This window comes from Chironomus tepperi, unplaced genomic scaffold (genome assembly GCF_022539635.2).
Source record: "Chironomus tepperi strain 1889 unplaced genomic scaffold, CSIRO-AGI_Ctep_v1 contig_298, whole genome shotgun sequence".
NCBI lineage: Eukaryota > Metazoa > Arthropoda > Insecta > Diptera > Chironomidae > Chironomus > Chironomus tepperi.
Window position 1 is genome coordinate 938,368 of NW_027226420.1, and position 21,531 is coordinate 959,898.

A 21,531-nucleotide genomic window follows, 5' to 3' on the forward strand; every position below is an offset into this window, starting at 1 on the left:
GACAAAAAAAGGAATAAATTGTACTCTCGTCATTTTTGTTTACGGTTGACAAAGGTCACAGAGGACCTTGAGATGAATTTTCATGTTCCTTATTTATCATTGTTCTCATTTTTTTCGATTATGATAAATAAATTTTTTTGCTTGTCCGTCCTTTGCTGTCGAATGAGTGAAGTTTATGAATATACAGAAGAAAAAAAAGTTAGTGACGTTATGTGTCGAGTATAAAAACATTTTTTTGGGAACTAACAATAATTTATTTTCACACAATTTAATTTTTTTTGTTTATGCCTCAGAAAGCTTAAGAATATGCACAAGGAAATCATGATAAGGAGCATAAAAAGGAGAGCTAATAGCTATAATATTGGGATTTGGGGGAAGTTAGGTTGAATTTTTTTGGCATGTGGGGAGGTTTCTTTTTCTGGGTAGCAAGTAATTGATTCGGATTTCGTAAGAAAAAGTTGATTCTGTAGACTTCAAGGTACACTCAAATCGTACAAATCGGTTAGTCGTTCCAAAATTCAGCACTCCGCCGACGTGACCCTGGCATGGTGCCGAATTAAAGTAAATCTAGCAATTAGTCAGATTCTTGATGTCCGGGGTCTGAATTTGTGATCAATTAACTGATTTGCGCTATTGGGGTTGATTTGGGTATTAAGTTTTTATTTTTTAACAGCATCAAGTGAATTGGTCAATTAAATGAACGATTATTTTTTGGAAATTAATCCAGTGGATCCAATGGATCAATCCAGTCCTTAAAAATCACATCTATACTCGCAAAATCGAGGCTAAGTTGTCCTATATGAGCTATCTTAGGATATGTCAACGGATTTACATTAGAAATACTCTAAGCCAAGTATTTAGACTGTACTATGAGGTTATCACGTGTTTATGCTTAAAGGGTAGTGAATACTGTAGAATAAACTGAACAAGTGGTCTCATTTTTCTGAATTCAGCTGATTTTATTTGACAAATTCTGAGAATGTATTTGAATAACATCCCCCGCCTGACTCTACGTATTTTATCAGCTGTACATCCGCATGAAAAATATTTTAATTTGTGCTGATCTGTTATGAACAATGAATAATATCCAAAAAAAGAGCAGACATAAGTCTGTCTAACTTGACAACAGTCCCACAAAACATATAAAAACATTTAAGAAAAAAAGCCTGTAAACATTTTTATGAAATAATATCAAACGCATAAAAACAAGAAGTTATTGCTTATTGTGAGTAAATTTATGAAATTATTGTGACATATTACAGAGAACAGCAGAACGCTATGAGTTTTTTTTTGCTCTCTCCATCCTCTTCTCCTTCCGTTTTCCTTTCATTTCGGCATCATAAATTACTAAATAGTCTGGAATAAATTTTTCACAATCAACTGCGGCGTGGCATAACATGGGGAGGGATGGAGGTGTGGAATGAGAATCGAATGAAAAAATATGAACATTCCATGCTCTCACTTTACAGTCAACGCGCGCTATAAGCGCAATATTATCATGTTAATTTGTTAATTAGTCTGCTAATGGTCGTGCTATATTATTAATGGTCTGCAACGCTACGATAACTTATTTTCCTCGCTCGATGGAATTTCCATTATGAAAAAACTTTCTTTACAGCCTTCCTCAATTTTTTGTTTTACACTCGCTCTCTCTATGCCTTTATGTGTCTATCTTTCCCTTTCATTTCCCTTTAATTTTCTTTCCATTTCGTTAAGCTTACAGTTCTCATTTTTATCAATTTTTAATCATTTCTTTTTTTTATTCATGAGTAATTTTTTTTTTTGCTATTTTTCTTCAATTAATTTTTATGTTCTGTTAAAAATACTCTAACTTTATAAAATATACTCAAAAAAGTCAAGTAAGACAAAAAAAATCATTCTTCGTCGTTTTCAATTGAAAAATTTTCTCCGTCATGAGAAAATTTAATGATCTTCGCTACTTATGGAAAATTTATAATAATAATCATAAGATGTAATTTCCATTCAGTCGTTAGACGAAAGGTCCTTTTGACACCGTCAAGTGGAAGTTGAACATTTTTATCTTCATATTCTTCTGCTGCCAATTCACTTAGACATTTCTTATTAGATTTCGTAAGAAAATAACCTTTATAATAATAAAATGATGGTGTAATAAATATGACCCGATTGACATAAATTGATAGGATGTTAAGTTGCTTGGTAGTTGGATTATTCGAGGATGGAGAACTGGTTGATCAGAATTTTATGGTTTTGTAGATTAATTATTGAAGCTAGTCACTCTAATTAAGTGCCCTAGCGTCTTTTCCTAACTTCCTTGGCTGGGGTCCATTGCCGCGTGATGGCAACGTCTAAAGCAGGCTCTATCCTTCGAGAACTTCGTCTAGATAAGAATTTTCGGACTCTACACATCCAATCCTGAAGTAATTTGAGCTTAAGTGACACAAAAGAGACAAATTTAGTCATACAGAATCCATACAAAGTATAAATGCAGCCTTATAACTCAACTAGTATATGTAACCTATCAAGAACATGATTTTGGACTTTCAATGCAAGTTACTCAACCTCAATTATTCATCCTTGTAAGTGAATACTCAGAAAATCAAATTGAACGCCTAATTTCTGAGCTTACTTACTTCATTGGGCATGTATATCAATTCTGCTTCTTGACCTTGATTTAATAGCATCTGAAGTTGCCTATTTCGTTTGATACAACTTGCTAATTTCCAATTATAAGGACAATAATAGCTGATCAATAGAATTTCCCCAATATATAAGGTTTCATGATTGTTTCAAATAGACAATCAAAAGCTGTATTCCATGACTTTCAGACTGCTTCACAAAATTCTAAAACCTCAAAAAGAGAACAGCAATCAAAAGCCATTCCTCACCAAATTCAACACCAACCAGTCAACCACTTTAACTTTAAATGTCAAGAGAAATAGAACTGAATAATTCATAACTACCAAGCTACAATCCACAATGTGTCTCGGTCGTACATAAGGATAATGTAAAATGAACAATGAATAAAATTGACAGTAAAATGACAATAAAATATAGTCGTCAGAGCTTACAAAGGATGTACATAGGATGACAATAAAGAAAAGTTTGAGCATCTTGATATTTTTCATGCTAAAAATATTGAAAAAAAAATTAAAGGATATATTCTATATCTCAAAAAATTTCTCTCTCTTTTTCTCTTCCTGTGACTTCGTTCGACCTTAAATATATTAAAAATAATGTTACATACTCAAAAAAACTAAACCATCCGAAAATATGAAATATATATAAAAACTTTAGATGGTCCCGCTGTCGTGTATGTCAACATTTTCGTACGAAGTATATCGAAAATTGATGACGTTGTCATGGTAAGTGAATCTCACTCGCTCACTTCTTCTTCTTCTCCTTATTTTTATATATATACATATGTATTGTAATAAAGTATAAAAAAACAAAACTTTTTGTATATCCTCAGATACTTCCATGAGTCCTTTTATTACAAAATAAATGATGTTGCTATTTTATATACTTTTTCTTGTAATTATAGCGTATGTATGTACGCTAGTCCGTAATTCTTGATTTTTTTATATGAATTTTTTTTCTTTCTTACTTACTTACTTAAAGATGTTGTAAGATGAATATCTAGTTACTTTATATATATTGTATATTTTTTTAATGTTGATGAGATCCACAAAAACTTCTGAAAAAAACATTATACACGAAGTGAGTGGCAGTGGATGAATTATACAAGCCATGTGACATGACCTTAATCCGTTCCATTTCTTACGTATTTATTTAATTAATTGTATTATAATAGTAATTATTAGACATTGATAATATTTATGTTTCATTGTGATTATTTCATATGTTTTTAATTAATTGTTGTAGATTCACATTATGTGACGTTGCAAGGAGGGGATGATTGGGATTCTGGGTAGTCTTATAGGAATGGAAACAAAGTGTCGGAAACCCTTGCTACGTCACAGCCTCGAGCAACATATTGGCTTCCCAATAGCTTCCATATAGTACCTTGTGTTGCTAGGGATGGTTACTTAAGCGATACAAATTAGAAAAGCTCTGCCTTGACTCCCTTGAGATTCCATCATTGTTACAGTTAATGAAACTCTATGGAATCCGACTCTGTGTAGCTTCTATATGGCTTCAATAAATGCACATGTGATGGAATCTTCAATTATTCAAGACAGCCTTTTGTATCGCTCGACTCACACTCATTTTAAATTTATTTAATGTCAATTTATTAATGGATTGTCAAGGAAATTTGAAGATTCTTTAATGCCGCTGAAAATGTCTCTAAAGCATACAAACAAGACTTTCGTATATGCTGAAAAAAATACACAAATCGTAAGAGATTAGAAATTAATGTTCTGAGAAAAATTACCCAGTACTGTCAATTTTTCAAGCAGAATAGAAATTGTGCCTCTGTCGTTTGAATCTTAAAGGCGTCTAATGGGAATATTCCTATGAATACAATTCGTATTGACGTCATTAAGAGATTTAATTGATGTTGAATTTAAATGGAATTAAGCACGTTGCTGATTTAACTTGAATTTTGAAGGTCACGTTCACTGAAAATGGAAAAGATTAGAAGTTATTCATTTGTTCTGGGTTGTTATGAGGCACTTTAAGGATGTTCGTAATTTTTAATGTTTAATAAGATTTTTTAAGGAGTTTGGAAAGCGTTAAGGGTGATTTGGAAGGTTTGGAAGCTGTACAATATTTGAAGTTAGTTTTTTTGGACAGAATCGACTAGAGAATTGCACTTTCAATTGAAACAAACGTAGAGAAGTTTAAATCACAGTTTATTTACTATACAGAACAATTGTGATTCCATATATCTCTCAAATGGCGTCTGAAACTAGTTATATTGCTGGGTACCACTTTCCAATGACCAAAATCAAGGAAAGTAGTCAGGAATGGTTTTTACCACAAATATGTAAGGTTCTACAGAGTTTACAGTTTACCAATGAGTGTCTAAGCCTTATATACCAATTCTTCAAGCTGTAGTCCTCGACAATCAGCCAGTCATACAACAAAATCATCTTCAGCTTTAACAATAATCTCTTCATGTAGCTTGACAATCCATTTCATTAAATTCCGTCCCATTTCCCCGGAATAATTTTTAATTCACATTATAATTCATGAGACGAAACTCTTTAAAAATCATTGAGAATCATTCCCTTTTTTTACTTATTTTATTTCCATCATGTCTGTTGACATTACCTAATTAGATTTTTTTTCTCAAGACACAAACACATATTTACAGACATATCCAATTCATCTACCATCATTATCTATGTTATATTTATGTTTCTTCCTATACTCGTCGTTCTTCTTACAAATTTGCCATCACTTCCCCGAGAATATTTGAAATGTAAATTTTTTTCCTTTACGTTAAGTAGCTATGGAGCGATTCTCTTTGGTATCTTATGTAATACTCGATTCCTTAAGGGAATACACACACACACATGTGTGCATGTTAGGATGAATATTTTATTTTAAGATGTTATGTGACAACATGACACCATAATTATTTGAGCAGTCTGAGATGCATGAAACACATGAGATAATCTTTGAATAATAATTTTATTTAAGTAAATTTTTCATCATTCTTTTAATTCAGCGAGGAAATGAAAAAGTTTTTTTAAATTCTTTTTTTGTCGAGGATGAAAAGTAATGATGATGATGATGATGATATGGGGGAAAATTTCTTAATGTGAAAAATAAATAAAACATTAATTGAATTTTTAGTGAAAAGTTTTGAATGAGGAAGTTCTAATAATATGAAGCTTTTGGAGGAAAAAAAGTGCAGTCTTTTGTGATGAGATGATTTAAAGTTTTTTGAACATTTTCTGCATATTCACTGTGTTTGTTTTAGGTGAGAATTGTGCGAGTCATTGTCATAGCTAGAATGTTCTATTTCATGACTATATTAAGACTCACAAATGCTTAATTTCATTCAAAATGTCGAGAATTTGAAGAAGTAGTTCTAGTCAACTTCTGATGAGAATTAAACTCGTGTCCGAATCCGTGTCTATCAAATTTCGCTTTGTTAAGACACTACAACGTATAAGCAAGAAGTCACTCACAATTTTGACTTAACCCTGCAACCTTAGCCTTAATTAAGCTTCATATAACAAAAATTGAGCTTCAAACAACAAATTTCATTAAAACAACCAAGATCTCAGTCATTAATCCTTCCAATTTCAATAAATTTCCAATTAATTTCTAATAAAGTTTCATAAAACAGAAATTAAACTGTGAACATAAAAGAACCTCCTTAATTACCTCAAATAGGACATAAAAAGACCTTAACTAGGCTTAATAATCACAAAAGAATTCCCAATTTTCAATAAAAAGAAGCAATTTGCCGACTTAATTAGAACATCCAATTAAAGACATTCACTGAATAAATTCCACTGAATATCAAATAAGGCATGGCATATTTTCTTGTTAATAATTAATATCCATATATGAAATTGAATCTGCCAGATATGAGGACATAAAATTAATTAAATAAATAAACATTTTGTGAGGAAGGAATTTGCAATAACATTTTTGTTGACTATTAATTGATGGACTTTATTCGTACTTCTTTGCAGTCAACATATACAAAAAATATCATCATCATTATCATTATCGTCATTACAGTCATTAACATGACGATATACATGCATATGTTTACGGACCTTCAGATTATTTTATTTTTCTTGATTATGTGAGGATGTAGTCAGGGGAATCAAAATGCGGTTCGGATTCTCCTTGAGATTCGAATGTCTGGCTGCATCCCTGACCAGATATCAAGCAATTAATATCCATTTTGTTCCACTTGTCTTTATTTCTATGTATATGTGGCACATCCACTACAGGCAGAACACAAAACTAATTTCTTTCGTTCTTCCTTCATCCTTTTTATTTTGAGTCAATGTTTGATGTGATTCTCTCTTCTGTTCCTTGTCTATCATTTCAATTCCAATTATGTAATGGAAGCTACTCTAAATTAATAAATTTAATTTGATTTCCCTTTTGGAATAGTTTGCAATTTTACAATTTTCCTTCCTTCCATTTTCTATAAATGTAAATTTGATTAATGTAAACTTAAATATTGGAGATCATAAATTGGATATGAATTATTCATAGAAAATATTTAAAATTCTTTCTGAATATCAGAAATTTAACATAACCTCAAAAACCTAAAAAATAGCCTCGTGCGCTTCTATCCAAGGAATCAGATAGAAAACAAATTAAATTTTATTCAATCAATAAGATTAAACATAACCGACAACAACCATCGATAGTAGCCACATTGGAACTAGAAATAACAAAATTTGATATTGGAAGTTTTAAGAATTTTGAACTAAAATGAAATTTTTAGAATTTGAATTTTTAGGAAGTCAGTGTGATTTATTGTGATACTATACAGAAAGTCTACAGAGTTGTTGATGTTTTATCAAGAGTTGCTGATGTATGATTTCTTACGTCATGCTTAATTGCTTGCAGAGTCTGTATCAAAGTCAGATCAGTTTAACCTGAGCTGAGGTGTGCTCTCTTAAATCATGATCAATTGCTTAAAGGGTCTTACACTAAGAACATTACTATTGGTATAACTTGTCAGAACTAATGATTCTTGATTTGGAATCTGAAGCGGATATTTAGCGCTTACTCAGAACTCAATGTTGTTTCGAATATTATGTATATGAAGTCGACTTTTGGAGTTAAGTTGACATTTCAATACAAATATCGATCTTAAGAGTTAGTATACCTCAGGTGATCAATTTACCTACCCAAAGAGCCGTATTCTAAGTGCAATGACAGGTATACCTTGAGTATTTCTAGGAAAAAGTGCAGATGTGTACCGAAATACTGGACATAAAGGCATAGAGTCTTATCTTACTCAACTTGCTCAGCCACTTCATCAACAACTCAGAATCTGATTCTTAGATCAACCAACTTATTGATTTTTTAGAATAAAATAACTCTCTAAAGCACACATCCTTAATTTCATTCAAAATATCGAGAATTTTATTCAATTATAATTTTCATTTTCTCAAAATTTTACCAATATTTGCATATTGCTGATTTATACAATATTTTTCATTTCCAATTCTCTCTGTCTGCAGTTCTTCATCAGATATTTTATGAAAATGTTTGAAAAAAATAGTTTTGGGATAGAATTTAGCTGATTTGAGGCTTTTTCACTTTTAGATGAGATTTCATTTAATTTTCTTAATGAACACCTGTTGGAATTTTATTGAATTTCGAATATTGATGAATGATGCATTGAACATCAATGGGAAAATGTGAAATAAGCCTATGTACGAATCAGTGATTTCAAAAAATTCTGCGTAAATTATAAAATTGCAATTCAATGAATTTTAAAGGTCAAAAAGTTTTAACATAAAATGAAAGTTCACCGCGACCTTTTTCTCATTGTTATTCCAGTGCCTGAAATTCAATTTATAATGACTCAGATGGTTCAAGTAAATTTTGTTCATTCAAATATGCTGAAATGTCAAAGCATGCATAATGTCAAGGTTAAATGATGATTCTGTACATTTTTAATAAATTCCTGTTTAAATGTTTTACTCATCAATATCGATTCCGCTCATGTTATTTATCATTATGTTTGACAAACAAAAAATATGATGGATTGTGTGTACATTTTAAAATTTTCATATATGCATATGTGCTGGAGGGTATGAAGCAAGTATGAAGCTTAATCCGAAATCTTTTCGCAAGTCATAAAATTTAAAGAGTTTTCAACAAGAATCTTTTAAAACAAATTCTAATGAAATTAGGATTTGGAGTCGTTTGAGAATGACGTCAGTCATGAAATTGGATATACAGTTGCCTCCAAATAGTGCAAGTCGAATAATCGGTTCAAAATATGGTAACTGATCGGCATGACTCTTGCATGGTGTCAATTTAAATGATACTAGATTCTTTGCTGCAATTTTAAATGAATTTTTGAAGAAAACAAGTTGGAAGTCGCCTTCAACTGCACATGCACGAGAAGCCTTTTTTCCTAACAAATTTCTGCAAAACTCATTTTAAATTGCAGCGAGTGTCAAGCATATAACTAGAATATACCCAATAAACTCTCCTTTAGGTTGTTTAGAAGTTCACCTTGACCTTGCTTTGATAAAAACCTAAAAATCCCTTCCAATTCAGTCTACAACCCTGCCATACTCTTTTCATTTTTAAACATTAAACCCCATTTGCATACAACCCATTAGAATTTTTTTTTTGACAAAATTCCAACAGATTTATAAAAAAATTTAATCTACCTAATTAGTATAAAAGCCTTGAATTCCTTTCACTTTAAAAATAATATAAAACTTTTTTACTACACAAAAAAAAAGAATCCTCCAACAACAATAACCATTTATGACAATAACAAACAATAAATAAGTATCATATAGACACATTCTGTCGTCGTTTTTGTCGCCAAATGGTTAGAGACACAAAAAAAAATCGCTGTTCATACGTGAAACGTGTTACAACAAAAAAGAAGTATGTTGCCTTGTTTGCTTGTAACACGGAGGAATAAAAAACACATATACATAGAGAGATGAAAAAAAAAAAACGTAAAGCCTTAGTAAGCCTTTTAGACTTTAGAAGCTCTTAAAATAAGCTTTTTTCTGTTTTACATTTTTTTTTTCATCATCATCATCAAAATGCTCCTTTCTCCACCATTTTAAGGAATGAATATATCGACATAAAATTTCTATTTGAATTTAGACTTCGTTCAATCATATATACCAGAGATCGAAGCCGCTGACTTTTTAGTCGGCGGCGGCTAAAAATCGGCTTAGCTAAGCGAAAAAGTTTAGCCGGCTAAAGAAACGGCTTAGCTAAGCCGATTTTTTAGCCGGCTAAATATTTCAGCTTAGCTAAGCCGATTTTTTAGCCGGCTAAATATTTCGGCTTAGCTAAGCCGATTTTTTAGCCGGCTAAAATATTCGGCTTACGTTAGCCGATCATTTTAGTCGGCTAAGACATTTAGCCGGCTTACGTTAGCCGCCGGCTAAACCGTCACTAAATGAATGAATTAATTTCCAAATTAATTGGAAATTTATTCAATTAAATACAATAATTAATAAACTAATATGATTATCTTATTTCTATACTTGCTTGTGAAGTATATAATTTCATAGAAAAATAATACAAAATGAATTTTTTACTCTTTTTTGATATTTTTTGAGATTTTCATATGTTACAATGTAATTTATAAATGTTACAGCAGTCTTACTACTATAATATAATAAGAATTATTTTTTTTTAAATGTTTACATGTCAAAAAATATCAAAAAAGAGTAAAAAATTCATTTTGTATTATTTTTCTATGAAATTATATACTTCACAAGCAAGTATAGAAATAAGATAATCATATTAGTATATTAATTATTGTATTTAATTGAGTCATTCATTTAGTGACGGCTTAGCCGGCGGCTAACGTAAGCCGGCTAAATGTCTTAGCCGACTAAAATGATCGGCTAACGTAAGCCGAATATTTTAGCCGGCTAAAAAATCGGCTTAGCTAAGCCGAAATATTTAGCCGGCTAAAATATCGGCTTAGCTAAGCCGAAATATTTAGCCGGCTAAAAAATCGGCTTAGCTAAGCCGTTTTTTTAGCCGGCTTGAAAAACGGCTTAGCTAAGCCGATTTTTAGCCGCCGACCTAAGTGACTTCGATCTCTGATATATACAGCTATAGATGGTTCGAATGTTCGAATCCAGTGGTGGATAACCTTAATTTTCTCGCGGCATACCTGAGTGGTAAGCCTCGACCGAAACCCTACACGATATACGGTTTTAGACCATTCCAAACCTTTCTGTTGATGCACTAGTAACACCAGTGTGTCTGCCTGTGTGCACACTAAAGAGCCATACCACACATGTTGCCCACCACTGTCCATCCAATAAAAAACAAAAGATCACCGTCGATGAATATTTTTTTAAAAACAATAGAATTTTAGTTCTTTCTTTTTTTGGGGAGATAGAGGTTGGATGACAAGCTTTGGATGGAGCCATTTATTTTTATGGTGTTAGTTTGATAGTTTTTCATGTTTAGAAGACACAAAAAAAATCATTTAAATTGCTTGGATTATTTCATACATTCGTAGTTTGTGTAATAAAAAAAGGAAATTCTATTTTGTTCATCACTTTTTTTATTGGAAAATTTTCAAAGTTTTGTGGATGCTAATGGCGATGATTATCTCTAGTAAATTTTAGATTAGATTTTGGATGAGATTTTAGAAAGTGTTATTTCATATTTTCGAATATTGGATTCTATACTTGAATTGTTAAAAGCACCAAGTAGGTTAAAACGAAGCATAAGGCTAGTGTCACGTCGAATTAGTGCTGGTTTACACAGGTCTAATACCGAATTTTCCCTTTTTATGCTCCCCAATACCAGTTACTGTTATTGTGAAGCATTTAAGCATGTTTTTCACTCTTTAGTACACAATAGTCTAGGTCATGGTCTCGTCAAAACTGAGACTTCGGTGTTTTTTCCTGGAATCGGCTCTTTTTGGCTGTTTCTAGTCACACTGGGTTTGTGTATTCAAGACACTCTTAATGTGGCTTGGTATCTTACACTAGCATAGCTTGAGCCTGATAATTGTCCAAAGTTTGAAAGTCCATTGTTAAGATATGTTATGGACCTAAAATTCTTTGATTAATGATCGTAATCCCTGAATTAATCCCCCAACCTTCCAAATCTTCTTCAAAAGTTCAAAAAATCATCTCCAAAAGACCCCACAGCCAACCTCCCATCCTCAAAAATTCTAAAAATCCCAATAAAAAAAATGTAGAACAAGTCCAAAGCTTGATTGCGGAAGAAGAAAATCCGTTCTTTTTTCTGTACTTTTTCAATCATTCATATAAAATCTCTTTTTATTTTTATTTCATTTAACTTTTTTGCTTTTATCTTTTTTTTGTTCCTAGCTCTCTATTGCTTTTGCTGTACTCTTTCTGTGTCGGTATTTTTCATTCATTTGATTTCACTCGGTTTTTCCATTTTAGTTTATAGCCTTAAAAAGTTTATTTTTTTAGATATTTCGTTTTATATATTTTCAATCTCATATCTATGTATGTTTTACATACATACAGGAACTACATACACAACATGTTCACAAATCTACCCATTTCTTTACTATAACTATGTATTCATTCACAAAAGAATGAAAAATAAATAAACTAGAATAATCTCTAAAAAGGGAATTTGGAGCTGCTAAATCCCTATTTTTTTACTCTGATTGATTGATACGTTTAAATGTAGATCTATGGATATATATATTTTTGTCAGATTTTGTTGGGTTATTGAGAGTACTTGATGGATTTTTCTGATGCAATTTGAAGATTTAAGTTGCTACATTTTTGGATTTAGACTACTTTATTGCAATATTCTTTGGAAATTGAGGAAATTTGTTGATCAGAGTAGTTAAGTATTGTGATTTTGTAGATGATTCAAGCTATAGCAACATTTTGAGTATTGTCGACAATACAGAATGTAGGTAATGGATTGATAGATCGGTTTTTTTAAGGAATCAAACTCACGAGAGGTTCACAAACTTTCTAACCACTCTACCATAGAGGCTATACTATGAAATTGGCAAATTAGCCTACGTATAGCTCATTATTCAAAACTCCGCTTTACTACTGCATCTACTAGTCCACCAAACTGCTATATTTAGTCCCAATCCCCATCATTCCCTCTCTTTCGATCTACTTCTTCTCACATACCCTCCAAAAAATCTGACAAAATATTATTCTATGACAATCTGCAATCTATGTTATGTACAATTTGATTCTTAATACGACAAACGACTATTCAAAGTGAGATTCATTTTTGGCAGAAATGAAAATATCGAAAGGATGAAAAAAGTTATTAAAAAAAATATGAACAAAAAAATTTCTAACTCAACTAACACAAAAAATGAACATTTTTTAATAAATACGAGATAAATTAACCACAATGTATACTGAATCGTTTTGTAGACGGTGCTTGTACGGTGAATGTCAACATGTTTCTTAGGTCAATATCTAAAATAGATGATTATAAAATGGTGAGTTGTCAGGAACTGCTAAAAATATTGTCCGCCAAGTCTTATTTTTGCATAAACTTTTTCGTGTGGAACTAAAATTTTGTGGAAAAAATTCAAGCTAAACTTTTCAAATTTCAAAAAGCTTTTGTGATTCACATCCCGCTCTACTTTTTTGACATCCCACCTATGCCTTTATAATGCCACAAAAATAATTAAATTATGTACTAAAAATATGTTGTTTCCCTTGATTTTTTACAGTAACAATGTTGTACGATGTATAATTACACCCGTAATATTATTACATATATATCCGTACTGACCACAAATTGTATATCTTTGCAAGCATTTGTTGTTTAACCATAAATTAATTATTTCGAATAATGTAATAAATCATAAAATAATGATATGTAATATTCAGGACAGTGACATTATCAACAATAATTAATGTGTTTTATCAATCTGCAATGCCTTTCTATCAATTTTTTCATTAATGTGAACCATTTATGTTTAATTAAAACTCTTTTTTAAATGCTCTGCAAAAATCTATTTAAAGCTATTGACTGAAATTTTATTAAAATCTGCAATTTCTACTGCTTGACACTTACACAATATTGATTACACTGATTGATGTATACACTATTTTTATAATATTTTATACTACACACATGCACACTTTTAATACAATTTTTTCTAGTCAAATGACAATAATTTAGTTGATTTTGAACTCTACATTTACTTGGATACAATCCAAGGTGTATTTGGCACTCTTTAACCTAGACTGATCGTCTAACTCCTAAAAGTTGTTCACACGGCAGCTATATAGACAATATAACTAGTTCAAGCATGACGATTCGGCAAATTTCATTTTTTACTCCATATTAGGCCATTTTTTGGGGGTTCTAATGTTTAATTATGACGGCATATCATCCGTGATGGAGCCTTGATGGTACTTTTGCAACTTTACGTAAACACGTCAATATAGCAAAGTCTAAATGACTATGTTATGTGGCTGGAGAACCAAGAGTTGTTCTCTTAGCAATGGAGGTCTCTAGACGGTCACTTAAGTCGACGTTACTAGATTCTGATTTTAATGTCCGCATGGCTACCTTTTGTACAATATTTAAGAGTGGGTCTATTAGATAAACTATGTTTAAGCTAAAATTGTTTAAGAATTGAAATAATAAGCATTTCCACTAGTCATATTCCCTTCTTAAACATTTATCATTAGTATAGCTTCATGATTGGTCATACAGATCAATTATGATCCATGGCCTCTCTCTCAGATGGCGCCTTACGATGGCTCTATCGCTGTCTCCCATCTGTCAACTATCATCCTTAATATAAATTGTTATGCCAACATGGCTATTCATAATAAAATTCAAATTACCACAACAAACAAGAATTAAGAAGATATACCACAATTATATCCCATTTATTACAATTATCTCACAATATTTTCCATCTGGTTATCAAATTATTATAATTTTTCATTCATTTTCTTTTGAATGCTCTCCAACTTCCAGCAATATATTTTTTTCGTTTCCCTCCCAAATAATATTTTCTCAAGCAACAGCAACATATGTCACATACAGTTGTCTGAGATAATTTGGTCATAAAAGTCCTTCTGCTTCTGCTTTTTTCATTCTGTCTCATAAGCATAAATTGTAATTATTATGAAAAGATTGCTTTAATGACACAAACACAAGACAAAAAAAAGAAAAGCAAACAAATTGCTTTCCATCTTAAGAAAATATTAATTTACATAAAAGTTCTCATGTTGAACATTAGGGAAAGATAAAGACAAAGTTTAGCGTTCTTTTGTTGGATGTTGGGGTTGTCATTTTGAGTTGGACATAAGGAAGCATTCTTCAATTTTATACCAAACATTTTTGATGAATCTTAATGCTTGTCCCCACCAAAAAATGCACTCTAACCACCCAACATCAATAACTTTCAAACTTGTTCCTTCTTTTCAAAAAAAAAGATTATACCATACAGCAAAAAGGAGAGGCAAGACACATGCACCAAACAAAAAACTTTTCTACTTACAAAATTTTTACATTTGAGTTTATTTATTACAATTTTTTTTTCATCTTCTTCTCTTCATTCCTTGTGTTAGACATGCCACAAATCTCATTTTCATTTTTCGTCTTTATTTATTCTTGACTTTATTTTGAACATCATCAAAGTTTTGTTTCGTTTTTTTTTTTCCTTCAAACTTGTTTTTTCTTCCCTTTTTTTGTTGCTTGAGTCTCTCGTTACCCTTGTTGAAAATGGCATAAGAAATGGAAATAAAGTCACTTTATTCATATGTTGGACTGCGGAGAAAAGTTTGCTTTTGTGTGTGGATTTTTTTTACTATGATTTGTTGTGAATAGAGGAGTAGAGGTTCTGTATTGGGGATTATTGGATGTTTGGATATTAAAATGTAAGAGCTAGAGAGCTTTAATTCATTTTCAGTTACGAGACCCAAGGGAGTAGCATGGAGTGATGCTGATTTTTCCATAGAAAATTTGAATCAACTTCGAGTTTCTATTTTGTTCGCTGTCAACGGTTTGATTTTTCGCGAAGCATTTCTTTCAGTTGACTGGCAAATAACACGTATCCCGGCACATTGCTCGGTTGCCAGCGGTTTATTAAACGATATCAGGCAATACCACAATAAGCTATACACTTAACATTTGGTCAGCTTCGAAGTCAGATTTAGGCTTTCCTAATTCTCCCTTAATTCTCAACTATCCACAGGTTATTCATGGAGAGGGCTGGTTTGATGACCAACCCTCTTTTGGAAGAAATCTCTTCAAATCGTTTGGGTTTCTCGGGAATAAAGCCTAAAATACTCTTGAACTCTTGGGATTCTTCCAGAAAAATTCAATCTTCCCAAGTTGGATACAAAATCCCCTCTCTACACCGACGACTTCCCCCACTCCATACTTCTTACACAATTTCTGGGTTCCTTGTGAAATCTCAACTTAAATTTCAAGAAATTCTTAAGAATTCTGGAAACTTAAACCAACTTGACAACCAAATCTCAAAAAGCTTGTTGATTCTCCCAAACCATCACCCTTCGCACACGATCCAAAACAGTTCAAATCTCACTGAATCACATTAGAAACTAAGCAAACTTATTAAATTCCATTCACTATCATCTCACAAGCTCTCTCTCAACTGCGATCAGATTTCAAATTTTAAACTCAATCAAAAAATAAAAAAAAAAAATTTTTTTCAAAAGTTTTTACATCGAGGAAGATTCTATCATGCGGAACCTTTACAAAATTGTAAATATATGTGTACATAAACAACTTTCTTTTTTCTCATTTCATACACAAAATAAACTGACGACGAGTGGAAAAGGAAGAAAAACTTTGAAACGAAAGAGAAGAAATTAAATTTATTTGTGAACTCCATATGGCACTTTAGAGAATTCCGCACACAAAACGAAAAAGCATAAAAATAAGTGTTGAGATCACAATAACGATTCTTTAAATTGATTTTTTCTTTCCTCCTCCACTCCCCATTAGGGGTGTCGATTATTTGGGTTTTCAGGATTTGTACAAATCCCAATTACCCAAATCCAAGGACCCCAAGTACTTGTACAAATCCCAAATCCCAAATATCATTATAAATAGGGGTATTTTCTGGGATTTCAGGCCAACACATCTACATGCAAGTCAAATTTTAACCATATATTGTTATATACTATTGTAAATCTTGTTTAAAATCCTTAAAACTGTGATTTTTCACCAGAATTTTTTCAAATAGATTATAAAACTCTCGAAAACGTGAACCTTTATCTTAATTTTTTTTAATTGCAAAAAATGGCAATTTTGGCCAACATTTTCAATTTGAAAAATCATGGGAAGTAATGGCTTTTCACCTCAAATTTCTTTTATGAAAGTGAAAATTTATGGAAAATTGTAAGTTTTCGACTGGATTTTCCTACACTAAATTGAAAAAGTTTCGTAAATGGAATTTTCACTATGGTTTACTTAAAATTAACCAAAACAAATTTTCATATTTAATAAAATTTCACTTGAATGCATTTTCAACTACGGGCCGGCAAAAAAATGCCGATCTGTAGTTTTTTTTGGCCAAACCTAGATTTTTCTTACCAAATATTTATGAAAATATTAATGAATAATAAAATTTTGAAGAACTAAAAAAATTATAATAAGAAAAAAATAATGATAAAGATAAATTCTATGTTATAAAGATTTGTACAAGTACTTGGGTCCAAAACCCAAGTACTTGGGGTACCCCAAATCCTTACAAAATACCCCAAATCCCAAATACTTGGGATTTGTAATCGACACCCCTACTCCCCATATAAAATGTATAAAAGACGTATGTGTGTATCCATGTATTATATTATTTGCCTTCTTGGAAGTCGTCACGGGGTACCTTCCTTTTTTTCTGTGTGTGTTATTTGCAATACCATAAAGAACAAAAATAAAAATATGAGACGTAAATGTCAACGTGAAAATTTTCATAACATTCGCTTACTTTTTATGCTTTTTGATTTACTTTTTGTCTTCTTTTTTTTCGAGCATTTTGTTGATTGTTTGAGAGACTTTTGTTGTTTATGAAGAAATTTGGTGGAAAATATTGCGTTAGAAATGTTTTAAGGGAAATTTGTTGACTAAATTAAATTGAGTTTTCATTTACTTCTGTTATACTTTACATTTTGTATGTAAATTAAGGGAGAATATATTGTTGTGGAGTTGCTGCCAGATGCGTAGCTGGTAGGTAGGGTATTTGAATGGAAACTTGCATCAAAATTCTATTATAAGCTTAAATTGGAACCAAAAGTAGTTGTCATGAAGTTTTCAGGGCACCTTCAGGTTTAACAGTTAAAATGAGGATGTAGCAATACCCCAGTGACTCTGTTTAGCTGCTTGCCTCTAGTAATTTACCCAAGTAGTGCAACATATTCACTAGGGCACTTTGACATCTCCGTATTAACGGTAAGAAGCGAAATTGCCAAGTCAACACCATGGTAGCTAATTTTGACCCAATTTTCAGAATTCCTAGCAATGTGCTACTCGAGTTACCGACAAAAATGACTAAAATACCTTAAAATATACCCAAAACTTCTAACTACACTACTGAACGATGTTCCTAACCTTTCAACTTGCTCTCAACCTTCATTACTTTCTTGTTCTTTCACATTACTTCACATAAGAGCAATTCCAAGAAACCTAAAAGAATGCGCAATTTGGTTTTGTTTATTAAAATGTCACAAAAGCTCTCAGAGATTCATTGACTTTTACTAAATTTTGTTTGAAGGTTGTTGTGCTGAATATTTAGTAAATTATTGAAAATTTTCACTATAGTAACGACCTTTGATCCTTAGCTTAATCAAATAGTGATGAAAAGCCTAACCCTTAGACTCTTTTGAGTGACTTAGTATACCCAGAAAGACTTGAGGATACATAATTGATATACTTATAATATCCAACATCAAAGTTGATTCCAGATAATTCAATTTAAGTTTAAATCCTTAAAAATATCCTTGAAATACATCATTAAAAATTAAATTCCTTAAAAGCCCAAAGTAACAGCCTCAAAATAATAAAAAATTGACTTTTTAACATTTCACAAACAAAAAAAAGTCCACAACATCCCACTCACATGCTGATCTTTCAACAGCCGCTTAGAAACCACTCAAACATGTGCCAATCAACTTATAAAATATATACCCAACAATAAAGTAAGTTTTGAAGCCTTAATCAAATAATTTCCAAAAATAAGTTCTTCAATATTCAAAATTTTACTTCGGTCCTATTGCTCTACATGCTTCAAAATTTTTTTATTAATCTTGTGTCTATATGTTAGCATGGCAACTGTTTGTAGCAATCAAAGTCAATTCAACTGTTGCCTATATATCCCCTTTTATCTTGTTCTTATATAGACTTCATATCGTGACCTTCTTGGAATTTAATAAAATTGGGTAGATTTGTGTTACTTTTAAGGTTAATAGATTTATGTTCTTGGAAGGGATCAAACTGGAACTATAGTTCATATTTGAAGTTACTTGCCCGAACAGCACGATGCGGTGGATTTCATTTGATGCCAAGAAATTGGACTGATATCAGCCATATGTTGCTGTCTTACTGCCAACGCAATGATGGAGATACTTTTCGGGACAAGCTTCTTGTAAATCTCAAAACACGTGGAAACACCGTTGAAAAATCAGAAATTGCCAAGCCACATTAAATTCCTGGAAATTCACATCCAATTTCATGTCAATCAATCATCAGGTTGTTATTTGCCTCTGCTTTAATAAAAATCAAGCAATAAATCCAGACTTTTTATTTTCAAAAAGCTGTTCCAAGTTGTGTAAAAATGTGCTTCAAAATTGCGAAACCCTCGAATAAAAAAAAAATTGAATTTTTTTCACATCACCAGAAAAAATATATATGTATAACGATGACAACGATTGTTAACGTTGATTGCATTTACGTCGAGTGAAAATAAACATAAAGTTCATAAAAATATTTTTTGAACGTTTGATGTTGGAGTGAATGTGCTTTTTGGTGTCATTTTGGGAATATCAATGAGGATTTTTTTGAGATTTTCTAAGAAAGGAACAAAGATTTTGATCTGGAATTGCTTGTATCCGATTTTTGCTAATTTTTTCTGTGTCTTCTACCTGATTGAGGTTAGAATGTAGATGCACAAAGTCATTTGAAATGCAAAAAACTTTTCGAATTGGATGAAAATTTTCTCGCTAGTTTTTGAATTTCAAAAATCCGTTAAACTTCAATTCAACGTTTCAACAACAAAATTACTTCAATAATTTTGCTAACTTTGTTTCATTCTGCACTGATGCCCATTAACAATCACATAAACGCACACACAGTCATTGACGTTCATTGCTTTCCTCTTCATTTATCGCTTTCAATAAAAATAAAAAAAAGGAAAAAAATATAAATGTACAAGGGAATATATATGTGCGACATGTCTTGGAGGAAGAACTTTAATGTCATAGCGTCAACTTTTTAACAAGATTACAGACACAGTCTCATAAATATTTCATAATTTGGGGTGTTGTTGGGTTCGTGGTGAATTAATACTTTAATTTGAAATTATTCTAAGAAAAATTCCCAAAATATTTGAGGTTACCCCTAATTGCACCTCTAACCAGAAATTATAATTGACTCAAAACCCATTACGTATTCCTCTCATCTTATATAAGAGTTCATGTTCATATTAATTCAACTTTTATTTAAGTGTCGTCATGCTGTTTTCAATGAGTTATGTTTTCTTTTCCTTTTCACATAAATATATGTAGCTTAACTCACAAAAAAAAAAGGCATTTATCGACAGTCACGCAGAATTCATTCCCTTTTATTCTTTTAATTTTTCTACAAAGTTGCTTTCTCTGTGCTGTGAGTAAATTTATGATTTAACGTAATCGAAGCGAAAATTCAAAAGAAGTAAATTTCTTATTCATAATGTGCTGTTCATGAAATTGCTTTGAATCAAAAAGAAGAGAATCTCTTACGTAAATATAACTTTTCATTATTGTAGTAATCAGTAGCATTGTCATTGGATGTTGTTTGAGATGATTTTGTGGGGATTGGAGTTGATTATGTGAGGTTATGCGCTATATGAGAAGGCTAGAATTAGCTGATTAGAGACAGTTTCAGGTGCTGTCTTAGGATGGCATTTGAATGGCATTTGATATGTTCAGGATCTATAAGATCAACGTAGTTTGTACGTATGTTTGCTGAAAAAGACAGTTGATTCAACTTTTAGGTAGTCAAATATTGTCAAAATTATATTCAGCCTTAAGAACCCTAGTTAAGGAAGAAAAAGTAAGGACAGGGTGTTTTGGATGTTAAAACTCTTGTCTAGCCTTCAAAAGTGAAATTGACAATGCTCAAGCAGATGCTTAGGTATGCGTATTTGATCCCTAAATACGTCCTAGCACTTAAAGATCCGAAACTAACACGAAAATCAATAATTTTGTATTTAAAAGTCAACACGACATAAGATTCAAGTCGACATTAAGCTTCCAGAAACGGATCAAGTTCAACCCCAACCTCTTTCACGATTCACACCTGAGTCCTGTTATAGGTCACTCTCATTCAGACCTCACAAAACCATCGTAACACATTACGTATCCTTCTAAAAATATCCACCACGCTGCAGCTCCAAAACAACCCCCACAGAAATATTATTAATACACACCCAGTAATGTTCAGTAACATTTGTATCATTTTTTCCTTCATTAATTATCACTGACGGCATTTGATTGATTGGAAATTCTTTTAGCAATAATTTTTTGTATAAAAGTTTTCTTACCCGAAATCCCCGGAAGATACAGAAGAGTTTTATCAATAACATTCAATCATGTTGCGTATAGCAATGGCATTTATGCATATTATTCTCTTTTTTATTAATAATGAACCATAGATAATTTAATTTTACGATAAAAACAACGAATTTTTCTTGCCCTTCCTACTTGTATCCTTTTTTTTGTC

The 21,531-nt window shown here is 31.6% G+C and overlaps 1 protein-coding gene across 6 annotated transcripts in view; it reads left to right on the forward strand.

Moving 5' to 3' along the window:
* GluClalpha (glycine receptor alpha 1) overlaps positions 1-21,531 on the forward strand; it is a 141,233-nt gene that overhangs the window by 86,766 nt on the left and 32,936 nt on the right. For all 6 annotated transcript variants that reach the window (XM_070642502.1, XM_070642507.1, XM_070642506.1 and 3 more), the window contains one exon: positions 12,996-13,063. In XM_070642502.1, coding sequence (XP_070498603.1) covers positions 12,996-13,063 — 68 coding nt within the window. The remainder of the gene's footprint in view (positions 1-12,995; positions 13,064-21,531) is intronic.